The sequence below is a fragment of the Galeopterus variegatus genome, unplaced genomic scaffold (genome assembly GCF_000696425.1).
Source record: "Galeopterus variegatus unplaced genomic scaffold, G_variegatus-3.0.2 Scaffold1292, whole genome shotgun sequence".
Lineage (NCBI taxonomy): Eukaryota > Metazoa > Chordata > Mammalia > Dermoptera > Cynocephalidae > Galeopterus > Galeopterus variegatus.
Window position 1 is genome coordinate 76,588 of NW_007727403.1, and position 19,187 is coordinate 95,774.

The 19,187-nt window shown below is 33.7% G+C and overlaps 1 protein-coding gene across 1 annotated transcript in view; it reads right to left on the reverse strand.

The window, feature by feature from the left end:
• Positions 1 to 19,187, reverse strand: part of BRIP1 (BRCA1 interacting protein C-terminal helicase 1) — a 165,200-nt gene that overhangs the window by 46,882 nt on the left and 99,131 nt on the right. Inside the window, 2 exon segments of the mRNA XM_008576117.1 lie at positions 6,959 to 7,080; positions 8,219 to 8,378. Coding sequence (XP_008574339.1) covers positions 6,959 to 7,080; positions 8,219 to 8,378 — 282 coding nt within the window.

The following is a 19,187-nucleotide window of genomic DNA, read 5'->3' on the forward strand; positions in this document are numbered from 1 at the left end:
GGTCAATAAATAAATAAATAAATAAATAAATAAATAAATAAATAAATAAATAAATAAATAAATAAATAAATAAATAAATAAATAAATAAATAAATAAATAAATAAATAAATAAATAAATAAATAAATAAATAAATAAATAAATAAATAAATAAATAAATAAATAAATAAATAAATAAATAAATAAATAAATAAATAAATAAATAAATAAATAAATAAATAAATAAATAAATAAATAAATAAATAAATAAATAAATAAATAAATAAATAAATAAATAAATAAATAAATAAATAAATAAATAAATAAATAAATAAATAAATAAATAAATAAATAAATAAATAAAGTCAACAACAAAGGTAACAAAACTAAAATAGATGTCTGTATTTTTCAATTAGGAATGTAATTTTTAAAAATGAGTAAAATAATACACTCAAATAGTTTGGCACATTCAGAGCTAAGTTTCCTAAACAAAAAAAGGAATTCACAGGTTACTGTATGCCAATACTAAGATAGGTATTCAGATCACTATCTGAATTTTAAATGGGTTCCAAATAAAATTTATTTTGGTAACTCTGCGTACTATATTATTTTTAAAAATACACAAATATAAAATTTATTATCTCAATAAATTATTTTAACCATTGTAAGAGCATTTCTGATAATTAATATTACTATCAAATTTTATTAAGCCTATCATAAAAATCTAACATACCACTTCAACATTTTTATAATATAAAAATTTTCAGCCACATACCATGGTTTTATGAATTTTCCTCAGAGGAGTAAAGGCACAATACTTATGGAGAATATCCCTATATACTATTAAACTATACTAAGAAATACAAATAAAATGCAATTTTAAAATCTAAACATTGTACTTTATCATGTCTCAAAAACTACATCTATGTCATCAGTTTGAGATATGGATGCCTGAATTATAAAGTTGGATACTTTTGTAGTTGTGAAGTCACAGTAATTGGCCAAAGGATTTGCTTTAGATGTCCATTTAAAAGGCAGCCTTGTTATAATGTGACCTAATTGCATTAAAAGAAAGCAACTTTTATTTTAGTTATACTTTCCACCAACATCTAGTCATATAAAAGCCTTACTTTAGTCTCATGCCCCTCAAATACTTTGGTTTAACTATTATACGATTAAGTATGTCCTTATATAATGATCAGAAGCATCTGGGAAAGGCGGAAGTGAAAAAAAAATCCTCGCTGGGAAAGTTAGCTTAATGCTTGCCCTTCAGAGTGGCCCATTATCAACATTTCATAGTGGGTTTCTTTATTTTCAGGTCCCTGAGGTATGTGCAATAAATTATGACTTGAACTAAACAAGTCACACTTGGCTCCAAAATGAAATTTTCCTACCTCTACTTTCTAGTCCCTAAGGTGGGAAGAGGAAATCCTGGTCACAGCCAAAGAAGTCATATTTTTGGCTCCAACATACATTTTCCTGCTTCTCAAAAAGCCAAACTTTGCTGTTGAGACTGCAATGTCTTAAGTTAGTATTTTAAACTGTATTTTAATTTTTACTTCCATAATCTTTCTTGAATTTAAGAAAAAATTTTAGTACCATAAAATTAATATCATTGCCTTCTTCTTCCCACTCAAATCACTTCTCTAATTCAGACACTGATCTTAGCCTTTTTAAATGTGAATTCCAATTAAATAGAGAAAATAATGCAGAAATAGTTTGTTTCATTTCTATAAGATAGAATATTTTAAAATTTTCATTTATAAATAACTTCTACTTATTCCTGCATGATAGACTGAATATTAATGTAAAAGAAAACTATTATATTCTAAGCTAAGGTCCATTAATTTGAAGCATAGTTTTAGTTTGGGAAGAGCCAGGTATGGAAATCATTTAGCTCATCATTTCCTTTTATAGAGGACAAGAATATGGCAGACACATGCTAACTGGGTGACACACAGAGAATCACACCTTTATAATCCTCTCCCCTTCAGTAAGGTCAAAACCTTTGACTTGCTTCTAGCAATAGAATATGGCAGTGGTCATGAGATAGTCATTCCCTTGATTAGGTTATACCATATGGCAAAGGTGGTGGAAAATTACTCCCGAAATTATATTAAGTTGTATAAGACTGTCTTGTAGACCAGAAGTAGAGAACATCCTGCTGGCGTTGAAGAAGTCAACCGCCTTGTTGTGAGAGGGCCTGTTAGAAAGCCACATAGGAAGGAATTATGCGTACCTTCTAGGAGCCAAGAGTGGCCCCTGGCTGGATTAGGGAGAACCTCAGGCCTACAACCACAAGGAACTGAATTCTGTCAATGACCTGAATGAACTTGGAAGAGAACTGCAAACTCTAGAGGAGAACACAGCCTGGCCAACACCCTGACAGCAGCCTTGTGGAAACCTGAGCAGAGGACTCAGTTAAGCCATGCCACACTCCTGACCCAGGGAAACTGATATATATCTGTGTTGTTTTAAGCAACTATGTGATACTCTGCTGCACAGCAATAGAAAACTAATACAAAGGGTGATAGCCAGTATAATCAATACAAGATACCACCTCCATTAGATAAAGTGTAAGATGGTATTGGAGATTGAGCATTCCCCTCTATAACTGCTTTCATGATTTATGACTATAGTGACACACTGTATTGCCTCCTTATGAGTCATATTAATGTCTACTACCATCCTGTTCATTATCATCTAATAGTTACTATCATTATGTTTTAATTAAAGTCTCTAGGAATGGAGGATTGCTGTTGTTTCAGTTTTTTTAAAAACAAACAACAAAACCAAATACAATTTTAATAACTTCTATTAAACCCCCATTCACTCATTGATTAAAACAACATTTACTGACCACTATATTCCAAGGCAATATTTTAACTGTAGAGACACAAAGGTACACCATCTAACAGATTATAAAACTTATTTGTAAACATTAAGTATGTGCTTTAGGAAGTACATAAGAACACTGGTAAAAGTAACTATATAGGTAAATATAAAAGCTAGTATTATTGTTCTTTTGGTTTGTAACTCCTCTTTTTTCTTAAATGATTTAAAGGGCAAATACATAAAACAATAATAAATTATGCTAATGGGCACACAATATATAAAGATGCAGTCTGTGACAATAGTATTATTGTTCTTTTGGTTTGTAACTCCTCTTTTTTCTTAAATGATTTAAAGGGCAAATGCATAAAACAATAATAAATTATGCTAATGGGCACACAATATATAAAGATGCAGTCTGTGACAATAACAATATAAAAGAGGTGAGATGGAGATTAAGATGTTAGCTATAACCCCCCAAGGTAAACACTAACAAAATAACTTTTAAGATATACACAAAAGGAAAGAAGAAGGGAATCAAAATATACACTAAAAATCAACTAAATACAAAAAAGGTAATAAGGAAAGAATTGAGAAACAAAAAGCATATAACACAGGAAACAAATAACTAAGTGGCACAAGAAAGTCCTTCCCTATCAGTAATTACTTTAAATGTAAATGGGTTAAACTCACCAAATGAAAGGCAGAGATTGGCAGAATTGATTTAAAAGAGCTTGATCCAGCTATATGCTATCTATAAGAGACTCACTTTAGATATAAGGAAGTTGAACCCTTACCTTACATTGTATAGAAAAATTTACTCAAAACAGTTCTAGTACCTAAATTAAAGAGTTAAAACTATAAAACTGTTCAAAGAAAACATTAGAGGCAAATTTGCATGACCTTAGATTCACCAACGGTTCACTAAACATGACACCAAAAGTACAGGCAACAATCAAAAAACAGATAAATGGAATTTCATTAAAATTTGAAACTTTTATACTTCTTTTCTATCCCATAGAGGTGCAAATAAATATGTTCAATACCTTGTTTGGCCATTTATGAATATTTTAAGATGTCATCTACAATGATGCTCTGATTTATTTCAGATATCTTGGGTATTGACTGCTATATTCTGGTAATTTCCAAATGATAAAAGGATTTCTTAACCATTATAAAAACTGCATGCCTACACTCTTAAATAAGCTTATAAACACACCAGTCTTATGAATGGATAACATAAATATCCTTTAGTTATGAAAAAATGCAAGGGCTGGGGACTCATTTTTGGAGTCATGATTCTAAACCCTTTGCCATGTGTGGTGGAAAATATCCCCTTCCCTCCACCCTTGACTTTGGGACTGTGCATGTAACATGCTTTGGGCAATAAGAGGTTAGCAGATGTGATGTAAGTAGGTATTTGAAAAGTGTTTGCACAGTTAAGCCTGCCCTCTTCTACCTCTGCCACTGCAATGATAACATGTCTTGGCTAGTCTGATGCTCCATGAAGAATGAGATACAGTTAGAGCAGAACTTACACAGCTAAGCTTAGCCTACATCAGCTAACCTTAGCAGGGTGACTAAGCCCAGCTGAAATCAACAGAGCTGCCCAACCAAGCCCAAGCTTAGATTATCTGCTGCCCAGACACTCAATAGATGAGTTACCGTCATAAATGACTATTGTTTTGTCACTGAATTTTAGAACTGTTACACAGGAAGACCTGACCCAGTCATATGGCAATTAGAAACATACTTCCCTTACATCTGGTATTCCTGGTAAAGAATTTCCCTCTTTTTCTGTCCCTTGTCCCTGCAGCTTGGACTACTCTTGGGTCCACCCCACCCGCCCCCCACTAGGGAAATCACTTTAGAATCACCCTCCTTCCCCTGATTCATAGACCCTTCTATTATTTTGCTGTTTTATGCACTTGAGCCACTGGAATTCAAATAAGCAGAACTATGATAAGTAGAATCATGACTGAGAAATGTCAGAGCAGGTCACTAGGTATCTTTTTTGCTTGACTGACATGTTGCCTGGGAAGAATTTATCCTAAGGAAAAAAAGCATTAAGAACCCAAGATTGGTGCAAAAACAATGCCAAATCATAGTTATCAGGATGAAGGTAGAGAAAATAGAAGGTAACTACTCCCAGTATAATTCCCTTCTCTTCTCCCCAGATGAAATCAGTATTACGAGTTTGATGTGAATCCTTTCAGGCCTTGCTATTTTGGAAGTGTAATTTTTAGTACAAACTAGTATTAGCTATGAAGTTTATCTTCTTTTCCAGCTCTCAAGAACTCATGTGCAGGTCCAAGACAGAGAGGGGATACAACCAAAAATTGAAAGAACTAGTTTTAGGGAAACTAACTTTATGTTTAAGATGTTGGAAGAAGATGTGTATAAAGAGGGGAAAGGGAGCCGGCCCCGTGGCTCACTCGGGAGAGTGCAGCGCTGGGAGCGCAGCGGCACTGCCACGGGTTTGGATCCTATATAGGGATGGCTGGTGCACTCACTGGCTGAGCGCGGTGCAGGCAACACCACGCCTAGGGTTACAACCCCCTTACTGGTCACACACACACAAAACAAACAAACAAACAAAAAAAAAAAAAGAGGGGAAAGGGATTCTCTCCACCACTTTAACAAAAAAGCATTAGTGCATTAATGTAGGGCCAGGGTAAAATGATAAGAAATCAAAAGGAGGCAGTACCAGTGCCATCAGCAGCACTCGGCTTCTGTGGAATGCAGCACTAATGCTGTTGATGGTAAACACAATAGTTTCCTTGAGTAGATGTCAACTGTTTCATCAGTATCAGTAGTCAAGGCAGCATTAGCCATTTTTGAATAGGAGACAGACACAACCTTGGGCATGGCCATCAGTGCCCCCAATGGCAGCACTGGTAAATGGAGAAGGGTAGTGGAAGCTAGCAAAGTCAGTGGAGGCTGAAAGGATTAGATCATGAATTATCAGGTAAGATGCCACCAGAGGACTTTCAGAAATTTTGAAGAGGTCCAGAGGTTATGGAAAGAGCAGGAGCTAATGAGAGAAATACTGCTTATTACTGTTAATATTACCCAAAGCCTGCTATGGTCTAGAAAAATAAAAGTGAAATTATGTAATTCACAGTGCCTGGTAAAGTATTAACAATAAAGAAGATGACTACCTTACTGAAAAAACTACTGCTTTGGTATGTGACCCTAACTGGTTGTACCCCAGGAGGAGGGATGTGGATTGTACTCAACATATCTGGATTGGCTCAAAAGACATGCTCAGCACTCTGTGGCCAGAAAATGTCATTTTGGTCCCAGATTACCAGCACCTACAAATGCCTGTAGGAAGTTAAAAAAAAAAAAAATTCTCCCTGATGGAAGATAACTTCCCCTTAGGCTTCAAATTACTATAAATAATTTTTCAAATATAATATTTAGAAAACAACTGGCAATGAGACAAAAGTCCTGTATCTGGCCAAGATTGAGTAGCTGGTTTCGAAATATCTCTTACATTGTAAGTGACTATAAAACTGGACAAAACAGAGCAACTGCTTTCAGGGAGCATACATCAGGCAGCACAAGACTATAATTCTGGAGATAAGGGGATTTTATCAGGTGAATTCCATTATACCCACCTCTCTGCCTGGGTATAATCCCCTGATCACAACAGTGAAATCCAAGCAGAGGGCAGTGGTCCTGTTGAGCTGAAGTGGAAGAGATCAAAATTTGGAGCTGCTAAAATCGTGAAAACTGCAGGGCAGGGCACTAGAGAGAAGGAAGCTAGAAAAAGAGCCCTAGAATTCTGAGGGGACCTACAAGTTAGCGGCTAAGAGCCAGAAAAAAACACAGATAGCTGGGCTCCACTTCCAGAGTTTCTGACTCGATACATATGGATGAGCCTGAAAAATCTGTATTTCTATCAAGCTTCTAGGTGAGACTGATGCTCCTGACCCAGGACACTGTGAAATCACTCTAGTAGAGCAAAAGACTGGGTAGGTTAAAAAGAAAATAAACCTACATCTACTAAACTTTTCTCACTCATTCAGATTCACCAGATTTAAAATAAAATGTCTCAGGATACAAGAAAAATGTACTATTAACTTTACACAAAACCAACGATCTCTATGATAATAAAAGTTCTTAAGGTTTTGATGGCCTACCTGTAGATCTTTCACATTTGGAAAAGGAATTCCTATTGTTATGACAGCACGGGCATTGTCATCTGAGAAATCCAGACCCTCACTCACTTTACCACGACAAACTGCTACCAGGAGGGCTCCGTCTTAAGCAATAGAAAATAAACATTTTTAAAAGCACACTCAAAATTCTCAGAAATAGCTTATTCTTGTCATTTTGGTTTTCTGGGGGCTTTTTCTCCTTGTTTTTGGCAGCTGGCTGGTATGGGCATTTGAACCCTTGAGCTTGGTGTTATAACACCTTGCTCTAATCAACTGAGCTAACTGGCCAGCTCCTCTGTCATTTTGAAAAGACCTGATTCTTAAGTAATCATAGCAGCAAATTGAAAATAATAAAAAATAAAACACTATTAGGAGATAGTTTTAAAAGTTCAAAGTCTTTAAATAAACAAGGGGAACAAAATTGCGTTTAGATACAACACAGCAGCAAACCAATTCACAAAACTGTGTATCTCCCAGATAACTTATACAGTAAAATCACATCATAGTAGCAACTTGCATATGAACTAAGCAATTATGAACCAACAATTTTATCTTATTATAGAAATGGAAATTGCAATCATTACCTTTATACCACAAGAAAGTAAAATTCTCAGAACAATTAAAATAACTCTAATTTTTACTATAATCATACTGAACCAATATTATCTTGAGAGTATTTAAAACACACACAGAACACTATATATACTCTTAAAAAGATATTGACAATTATGTTATAGGATCTTTATTATTGCATTGTTCATAAATAATTACTATTAGCCCTTCACAAACTCTTCATGAACATTTTCTAATTTGGAAATTGAGCCTTCAGTTATGTTTTGAAAACTCAAGTTTACCTTACATAATAGAATGCAAGCACAAAGTCTATTATTTGCTTCGAAATGTAGATTTCATTTGCTTAGTAAGGAAGACATTTATAAATATCCTAGCCGCCTTTTTGCACAATATATTTCAGGTAGTATAGGAAAGATGGTGGGATAATATCTGGATGAGTGCTGTTTTTTAAAGTTGAATTGGCATACGCAATAAAAATATTCACAGGACAACTCCAAATAAAATAATTTTTTTTTTTTTACCTAACCTTTTCACTCAGGATTATGAAATTTAATTTTTCTCTTAAGTGCAATTAATTTTAAAAAGATAATATAAACTTCTAATATCACCAACTTCTTACTTAATAATAAAATATATTTTTTCATTAACCATGAAATAATTTCCAATTACCTTTCTCTCCTTTGTACTTGATTGCATCATAGTACACCTGCAGTAATTCATTAAAGTCAGTTTTTTCTCCTACTTGTGGTTCTACAATGACTGTCTTCACCAACTCCAGATTATGCCATAAACCAGTGTGGAGCCAGCGTTCTTTTAATTTTTCTAATAACTAAAAAGTGAAAAGAAAAAATTAATCTTTTATGTGTCCAGATGAACAAACTTACCTTTGTTAATTTACAGCCAATGTGACTATGGCAAGCGTATTAACCTATCTGTGCCTTTTCTCATCTATACAATGAGGAAAACAAAATATCTAATAGAGCCGTTATTGGGTTAAATTCATAACAGATTTAGAAACGCTTGAATACTGCTGGCACATAGTAAGAGCTCAATAAATGTTAGCTGCTGCTGCTGTTGCCATTACTATTAAGACTAACACTACTCCTGGTGCTGCTAGTACTACTAAAATTATTGCTATCTTGGTGATTTCAAAAGCAAAAATAAAAAGACTTCTGTCAAAGTTGATGAATTTTAAATTCTCTCTTTAAACCGAATGTGAAGCTCCTCAATATTTGTAACTGAAGAGTCCTTAAATGAAGATTCTTTAAGATCATTTTACTAAGCATATAGGCAACTAAGCTCAATGTTTGAAAATATGATCACTAATAATCTGAATCAAATAAATATATAAACAGAGACTCAGCCAACAAGTAGAAAATACATACACACAAGTGAAATATTGACCATTGTCTAGAAATAACCATGCACTATATTTCAAAATGACTTTTAACAAATTTCAAACAACATTTATCATATTCACCACAAATGCTAACAATAATGCAATGTTAGACTGAAAGTCAATAATACAAAATCTGAAAAGAAAACAAACCCAACACTAAAATTCATATTCTTAAAAAATACACAGGTTAGGGCCGGCCCGGTGGCGCACTGGATAAGTGCACCGCTTGGGAAGCGCGGCGGCGCTCCCTCCCGAGGCTTCGGATCCCACATACAGACCGGTTCCCGCTCACTGGCTGAGCGAGGCGCGGGAGCAGCCCCGAGGGTTGCAATCCCGTTGCCGGTCCCCAGTCCGGTACGGGGGCAACACTGAGGGTTGCGATCCGTTGCCGGACACGAAAAAAAAAAAAAAAAAAAAAAAAAAAAAAAAAAAAAACACAGGTTAGAGAAAAAAACAAAGTAGAATTTATGAAACCTTTAGATATGAATAAGAAAAGCACTCACAATTCAAAATGTTGGGGATGCAGCAAAGGTGATACTTAAAAATACATTTATAGCTTCAAATATATTTATTTTTTAAAATGTGAAAATAAAAGAATTAAGAAGCTAGAAAATGAAACACAGCAAATGCAAAAACAGTATAAAGAGCTAAATAAATTTTATAAAAAAAGCAAAAGCCAGTATCACAGATTATTATGATTTAAGTTGATCTGTTTTACCAACTTGTTCTATGCTATGTGTTCTAAGCAATGTGGATGAGTTATTACAAGAAATCACCGCAAATTCTCTAGAGAACAGAAACTAGGCAATTTTTATAAGATGGTTTATTTCCTCAGTTTTATCCTCATCTTTTTAATAAAATCATAAAACAAATTTTATAGCACTAATTAGTAAAGTAGTTCATTGCTATTTATACACTGATCAGGGTTCCCTGATCAATAAATTAAAATTCCCCATAACATCGTATTACCAGGTAAAAAACATAGGGCTATCATTGTTCTAAAAGTTTTTCTATTTTGAATGCCTCATGGATTGGCTATTAGAATTTGCTTTTTGAATATGTACTGTTTCTGATTCAAAGACTCTCACTCGTACACAGCATAAAAAGAACACAAAAACACCTTCTGACAATATTCAGAGCAACAATGTGCATGGGAGAGTCACACTGAGTCTTCAATTGAAAGGAAGAGACTGCTACAGAGTCAATAATGTTCTGAATAATTTATTAAATTATTTAAATTTCTCTACTGAATAACCAATCTAGAAAAGGATAAAAATATCTTGAGGATATAAAACCAGATAAAATGACATAAATTTACATAATTGTTGATACTCAATGGAATTTAATCCAATGACATACTATTTTTCTTCTCTTTGAAAACATAGGTAACATTTCATCTCCAATTTCTTGATCCAGAACAACAACTTCTAATACTGTAGATTACAAATATTCAAGATCTGGAGAAAAGCCTTTCAAGGAAACTTGAATAAGACTATTATATTGATGACCCCAAAATATGTTCTGCAATTAGAATAGAAGAAATCTATTTAAAAAGAAAATTTGAGAAATAACAAAGAATTGGTAAAATGTACAAAATTTCCCTCAAAAAAATCCAGTAAAGATTTTTCCCCATTATATAGAAAATAAGTCAGAATATCAAAGAGTTAAATATGATTTAAAAATCTTAAAAGCAGGTATGATGTGTGCAATTATTTCAAATTTGTTACAAGAGATGACAAAAAAAGACATTCTACTTGGTTTCTAAGATCTTCAAAAATTTACACATAATAAAATGGCCACGGATTCATAAATTTTATAATAAAAGCAAAATAAATTGTCACATAATATAACCAGGTATTTAAAAAACTTGTCTGCAAAATAAGGCTGTTGAGCATATTAATATATCTGAATTAACTTTTGGCTCTAAAGTTCATTGATTCTATTTATTTTTAAAATAAAATTGTTGGCATATAATGATTACATATAAGTTTATATAATTCAGAGAATATGAAAAAACAAAAAGGAGAAAGCAAAGACTCACCAAAAAAAGGCTACATTTTTCTAGGTTTGTATTAAAGCTTTAAAACTTTATTATTAATGCAAAATGTATAACTTAGACAATTTTTTTCCCTACACAGAAATCATTCAAATTTGTTTTAATTAAACAGAAAGAACTATTTTGATTTTGCAAACACAGCTAAGAAATTACTAATTTTTTTTCCAGAAAAATAGAGAAAAAGATGAACAAAAAAGCCACAGACAGCTAACAATTATAAAAATGGCAATAGTAAGTACTTTCCTATCAGTCACTACTTTAAATGTAAATGGATTAAATTCCCAAATGAAACAAGGATGAAACTAAAAGAATGCATATAGATGAGATTGACTAGCAAGAGAGTACAGTTAAAGAGCCCAGAAAAAAACCTTACCTCCTCTTTTTGTATGACACCACACATCCAATCCATCAGCAAATCCTGCCATCACTACTTTCAAATTACAGTAGTCCCCCCTTATTGCAGTTTTGCTTTCTATGGTTTCAGTCACCCATGGTCAACTTGGGTCCGAAAATAGTAAATGGAAAATTCAAGAAATAAACAATTCTAAGTTTTAAGTTGCATGCCATTCTGAGTAGCATGATGAAATCTCCCACCTTCCTTCTACATATAACTTGGGAAGTGAATCATCCCTTTGTCCAGCATATCCACGCTGCATACACTTCCCACCAATTAGTCACTTAGTAGGCATCTTGGTTATCAGATCTGTGGAGGTATTGCAGTGCTTGAGTTCAAGTAACCCTTATTATACTTAATAATGGCCCCAAAGCTCAAGAGTAGTGATGCTGGCAAATCGGATATGCCAAAGAGAAGCAGTAAAGTGCTTCCTTTCAGAAAAAAGGTGAAAGTTCTTGACTTACTAAGGAAAGAAAAAAAAATCATATGCTGAGGTTGCTAAGATCTATGTAGTATGTTATTACGACAGAGAGACTACATTCAGAAAACTTTTATTACAGTATATTGTTATAATTCTTCTATTTTTTGATTGGTTATTGTTGTTAATTTCTTCCTATGCCTAATTTATAAATTAAACTTTATCATAGGTATGTGCGTATAGGAAAAAACATAGTATATACAGGGTTGGGTAACTATCCACGGTTTGAGGCACCCACTAGGCATCTTAGGACACATCCCCTACGGATAACGTGGGGACTACTGTATATTTAGACTCCAAACATTTCTCATTATCTTCTCTTCTACCCATGGTCCAAGCCAAAACCATCTCTCACCTACATTATTACAGTAGTCTCCTAAACAGTTGCCTTGCTTCTATATGCTCTCTAGAGTCCATTTTCCCACAGCAGCCAGCATAATCCTTTTAAAACTATGTTTAAAGCCTCCAATGGCCTCCTAATGCATTTAGAATAAAATCTAAATCCTTACTGCAGCATGATTTTACCCCAGCTACTTCAGTGACCTCATCTCTTACTATGCTATGCCCCTCACATAATCTCCACTCTGCTATAGCTACACTAGCCACTTTGTTTCTCAAACAAACCAGGCACTCTCCTACCTGAAGGTTTCCTCCCTCTGTCTTCAACATTCTTCCCCCAGAAATCAGAATGATTTAAGTTTCCCCTCCTTTAGACCTTTACTCAATGTCACCTTCTCAGGCCTTCCCAAACCATCCAATTAAAATTCTAAACCATCTCTCCACCACCTTCCTGAATTCTCCCTCCCCTCTTCCTTATAGTACTTATCACCATCTGTATTAATCCTCTCATTCTGCTGTAACAAAATATCAGACTGGGTGGCTTAAATAATAGAAATTTCTCTCTCACAGTTCTGGAGGCTGGAAAGTCCAAGATCAAGGTGTTGGCTGACTAAGTTTCTGGTGAGTGCTCTCTTTACGCTTGCAGACAGCTGCCTTCTCTCAACATCTTCAGATGGTCTTTCCTCTGTTCTCAAGCAAAGGGAGTGATAAAGCTCTCTGGTGTTTCTTCTTATAAGGACACTAATCCTATCAGATCAGGGCCCTGCCCTTATGATCTCATTTAATGTTGATTACTTCCTTAGAGGCCCCATTTCCAAATATAGCCACACTAGGAGTTATGGTTTCAACATAAGAAATTTAGTGGGACACAAACATCCAGTCCATAACATCATCTAACATATTAGTATCTTTCTATGTGTCTGGTTTTATTTTTTGTCTCTCACCCCAGGAATGTAAGAGGCCAATGATTTTTGTCTATGTTGCTTATTACTGATTGTCTGGTACCTAGAACAGTACTTAGACACACAGAAAGTGCTCAATAAATATTTTTAAAATGAATCTAATAAATGAATGAAAAAGGAAGGTCCAAAATAAAAAAAGGCCAGGGAGGAAAAAAAGGACAAATCAAAAAACAACTGCAAAATCAGGTGCCAAAGTCCTTAATAAAGGAAGAGTATCCAGATAATTTGTAAAATGACAATAAAGACGAAGGGGAAAGAGTGATATAATTAAAATGGTCACAACTTGAAAGGGCTGACAAGGAAGTGGTATGTCCTTTGGGTATATCTAGATTTTAGTTCAGGCAAAAAGGAACAAGAAACACTTTTTTAAAAAGGGGAATTTGGTGATTATGAGACATTTCCATAGAGCACAGTGTGTTTATTTTAATATCTTCCTGGAGGTTTTTTAAAAACTACGTTAAAAGCCTTTTGTTAAGGATTACACAGGGGCTACATGCAAATTTAGAGTATAGTTTTATAGCAAAAACATTCTGATTATTTTAGTGAAAAAAGTCTACAGCAAATTTTCAGTTTCACATAACAAAATATTTGGTCTATAATTCTCATTGCAGTTAACACTCATATTGCACATTTGTACAGCTTAATTATTTCCCTCTTGCCAGAGATCATACAAATAACTAAATACAAAAATAACTCAACTGACACTTAATGGAAAGTACACTGACATAGAGCCATCTCTCAGGTTTTAAGGCTTATAGATATGAAAAATGTGAGGTATCTCTGTTATAAATTATTTAACTTAATAGCCCGTACAGGATAAATACGATTTGCACACAGAGACTAGACAACGTATAGTCATAGAATTTATTTAATTTACTACTTGGTGTTCACATTACTTGGATGTGTTAACCTCAAAGACAATTTTTTTTTTTTTTAAGTAGATTTCACAAATTAAAAGACACTTTGGAATGTCTATGCCTTATCTGGATATTGTCATTTTACTTTTTCAAACTCCTTAAAACCAGTATCTTACTAGGGAAGCAATAAGTTAGAATGCAACCTAGTGGGGAAATCCTGCATTTGCTCAATGTCCATAGCTTTTACGCAGTTCCAGATGTTCAGTGCATTAATAATGCACTAACTCAAAGCTTCTTTTTGAAACTTTAGAAAGTGCAAATTGCATTAAGACCTCTTTGCCCTCATTAATGGTACTGTTACAATCCCAGTCCTCTGGAAAATGTTTTTTGGCATGTGTTTAACTTTATAATATTGCCATTTACTCACTTTAATAGCCAGTACTCAAGTCTTAATGCTTTTAATAGGCCTGCCTAAACAGACTACCATCTTTTGTAATATTATTCACATAATTTATTTCATAGGTAAAATCTGCCATATTTTCCCATGTAAAGATGATTCTTCACTATTCATTCCATGAGGTACTAATATTTCAGAAAGGTTTACTTTCTTTTATTCGGTAGATATGCACCTACAGGTGGAAATAAAATACAGTTCCTTTTAAATACTAATAAAAATGTAAAATAAAGTAGTAGTGCTTTTACTTTTTAAAATTTTTCAATTAAAAAACATTTCTTAGTCATGTTTTTAAAATAACTTTTTAAGTTACAGTAAAAAATGGGTATATCCTTAATTTTGGCTGTATATAACAGAAAACATGAAAAGACCAAAAAATATGAATTTCTTTTGAAACAACTTCCTGTTTGGTGATATTTGACTCACCACCTTCACCTCAAGAGGCTGGGTTATATTTCAAGAACAAACTTTCAACAAACACAGATGCAGTTAGTAGTGCACATGGAGGAATAATATGGAAGCATACTGCCCTAAAGTGAAAATAAGACCTCTTGTAATTGTTAGCAATCTAAGTGGAAATGAAAGACCCTACAGTTGTCCCTGAAAAAGAGCGTTCCCTCTTATAAATAAGTTAAAAGATTGAGGACTCTGAAAATGTTAGAGTTGCACTACTGATATTGACACATTTATTTACAATCACTTATCAATACATTCTGATAAAAATACACAATGATACTTACAATGCAAAGAAATTCAAATAAAACAGCACTATTGAAATAACTAATGTTTCCTCATGACAATCTAAGTTGTTGAAATCTCTTGAAAAGGAAACAATAGGAATTCAATAGCTGGGCCTGCTGGTTAGCTCAGTTGGTTAGAGCACAGTGTTATAACACCAAGGTCAAGGGTTCAGATCCCCTTACCAGCCGGCCACCAAAAAAAACACAATAAAACAAGAAGAACCCAATAGCTATTTATGTAAGGAACACACTCTTTACTCTTTGAGACAGGAATTCTGAATTACAATTGATTCATCAACACCCTTGTTTACCACTGTCTAAAGTAATCATATCAGGGCCGGCCTGTGGCTCACTCGGGAGAGTGCGGTGCTGATAAAGTAATCATATCAATTTGGTGCAGTCTGTACGTATATATTTGACCGATTTTGCTGTTTTAGAGTCAAGAAGTATTGGCTTAGTAAATGTTGGAAGAAATCTGAATAGATAAATATATTCACATAAACTTAACTATATGTTTCATTCCTTACCTGAGTAAATTAACTGAAGGCAAAAAAGGCAACCCATTTTTATACTTCTATAAAAAAATCTAATAATCAAAGTAAACTATAATGAAGTCAGTGCAATTCCACTACTAGGATCTAGGCTGAGAGAAGCAAATGAGTAAGAAGCAACCGATATAATGATATCTAAAAGTTACTACTTTCAAATTTGGCCAACCAGAATTTGCTGTAAACCTGTTGCTTTAAAACTTGAACATGAAGTGCTTTGTAAAAACCACCACACTTCACAATTTAGTGGAGAAGAACTGAAGGAAAAATAAATTACAATGTGGTACAAAAAAAAAAAAAAACAGAAAGGGTTCAAAGCATACCACTACAGAAAGCCACCAAACCTCAGAGGAAGACAGCAAGAAAGGAAGAAACAAATTGTGTAAAAACAACTAGGAAACAATGTACAACATGGCAGTAGTAAGTCCTTACCTATCAATTTTTACCTTAAATGCAAATCAATTAAACTCTCCAATAAAAAGACATAGAATGAATAAATAAAAATCAAGACCCAATGAATGAATAAAAATCAAGACCCAACTATATGCTGCCTAAAAGAGATTCACCTCACTTTTAAGGACGCATATAGAACGAAAGTGAGGGAATGGAAAAATATAGTCCATGCAAATGAAAACCAAAAGAGAGCAGGGGTAGTTATATTTAAATCAGACAAAATAGACTGTCAAAAACTGTCAAAAGAGACAAAGAAGAATATTATATCATGATAAAGGGGTCAATTCATCAAGAGGATACAACAATTGAAAATATATATGCACCCAACATCAAAGCCCCTAAATATATAAACCAAATATTAAAGGATCTGAAGGGAGAAAGAGATTGCAATACAAAAATAATACAGGACTTCAAGATCTCATTTTCCACAATGAACAGATCGTCCAGACAGAAAATTAATAAGAATACACTGGACATGAACAACACTTTACACCAAATGGACCTAACAGACACATACAGAACATAACATCTAATGGCAATAGAATACATTCTTCTCAAGTGCACACAGAACAGTTCTTCAGAACAGATCATGTTAGGCCACAGAACAAGTCTTAGCAAATTTAAGAAAACTGAAATCATATCAAGTATCTTTTCCAGCCTCAATGGTATGCAACTAGAAATCAATAACAGAAGGAATTTCTGAAAATTCACAAATATATGAAAATTAAACATCATGCTCCTAAACAACCAATAGGCCAATAAATTAAAAAGGAAATTTTAAAATATCTTGACACAAATGAAAATGGAAACACAACATACCAAAACTTGTGGGATGCACAAAAGCAGTTCTAAGAGGAAAGTTTCTACCAATATGTGTAAATGTCTACATCAAAAAAGATCTCAAATAAACAATTTAATATTATTCCTCAAGGAACTACAAAAAAAAAAAAGAACTAAGCACAAAGCAAAGAGGAGACATTACAAGTGATATCACAGAAATGCAAAGAATCATAAGAGACAATTATGAACAATTATACACCACCAAATTGGATAACCTAAAAGAAATAAATTCCTAGATACATACAAGCTACCAAGACTGAATCATGAAGAAACAGAAAATCTGAACAGACCAATAATGAGTTAGGAAAATGAATCAGTAATAAATAATACATCTCCCATCAAAGAAAAGCCCTGGACCTGATGGCTTCACTGCTGAATTCCACCTTACATTTAAAGAAGAATAATACCAATCCGCCTCAAACGCTTCCAAAAACTTGAAGAAGAGGGAATACTTCCAAACTCTTTTTATATGGCCAGTATTGCCGATACCAAAGCCAGACAAGAACATTGCAAGAAAAGAAAACTTGGCTGGCCGGCTGGTTAGCTCAGTTTGTTAGAGGACAGACAGCCTTGTAACACCAAGGTGAAGTGTTCAGATCCCTGTACTGACCAGCCTCCGAAAAAAAAAGAAAGAAAACTACAGGCCAATATTCTTGATCAACACAGATGCGAAAATCCTCACCAAAATACCAGCAAACCAAATTCAACACCACATTAAAAGGATTATTCACCATGATCAAGTAGGATTTATCCCTGGGATGCAGGGGAAAACTACAGGCCAATATTCTTGATCAACACAGATGCGAAAATCCTCACCAAAATACCAGCAAACCAAATCCAACACCACATTAAAAGGATTATTCACCATGATCAAGTAGGATTTATCCCTGGGATGCAGGGATGATTCAGCACACCTAAATCAATAAATGTGATACATCACATTAACAGAACGAAGGACGAAACCATATAATCATCTCATTAGAAGCTTCAACATCTTTTTATGATAAAAACTCTCATCAAATTAGGTATAGAAGAAATGTACCTCAACACAGTAAAGGCCGAATAAGCCTACACCTGACATTATACTCAACAGTGAAAAATTGAAAGCCTTTCCTCTAAGTTCTGAAACAAGACAAGGATGTCTACTCCCACCACTTCTATTTAACATTGTCCCTGTCAGAGCAATTAGGCAAAAGAAAGAAATCAAAGGCACCCAAATAAGAAAGGAAAAAGTAAAATTATCATTGTTTGCTGACAACATAATCTTATATAGAGAAAACCCTAAAGACTGCACCAAAACATTGTTAGAACTAATAAATGAATACAGTAAATTTGCAGGATACAAAATCAACACAAAAATCAGTAGTATTTCTATACACTAACAATAAACTACCTTAAAAAAATCAAGAAAACAATCCCATTTACAATAGCTACAAAATAATAATAATAATAATAAATTTACCAAGGAGTTGGAAGACCTGTACACTGAAAACTATAACACATTGATGAAAAACAAAAGAAGACACAAATAAATGGAAAGATATCCCATGTTCATATATTAAAATAATTAATATTGTTAAAGTGTCCATACTACCCAAAGCAATCTACAAATTCAATACAATCTTCCAGCATCCCGAAAAAACAAAAAAATTCAATGTAATCTCTATCAAAATTCAAATGTTATTTTTCATAGAAATAGAAAAACAATCCTAAAATTCATATGAAACCACAATAGACCCAGAATAGCCATAGCAAGCATGAGCAGAAAGAACAAAGCTGGAGGCATCACACTCCCTGATTTCAAACTACATTACAAAGCTATAGTAATTTAAACAGCATGGTACTAGCATAAAAATAGAGATATCAATGAATGGCAAAGAGTAGGGAGCTCAGAAATAAATCCATACATATATGGTTAACTGATTTCAACAAAGGTGCCAAGAATAGAACACACATGGAAAAAGGATAGTCTCTTCAATAAATAGTGCTGGAAAAATTGGATATCAACACACAGAAGAAAGAAATTGAACCCTTAGCTCACACGTATAAAAAATAATTTAACTCAAAGTGGATTAAAGACCTGATACTGTAAAGTTACTGGAAGAAAACATTGGGGAA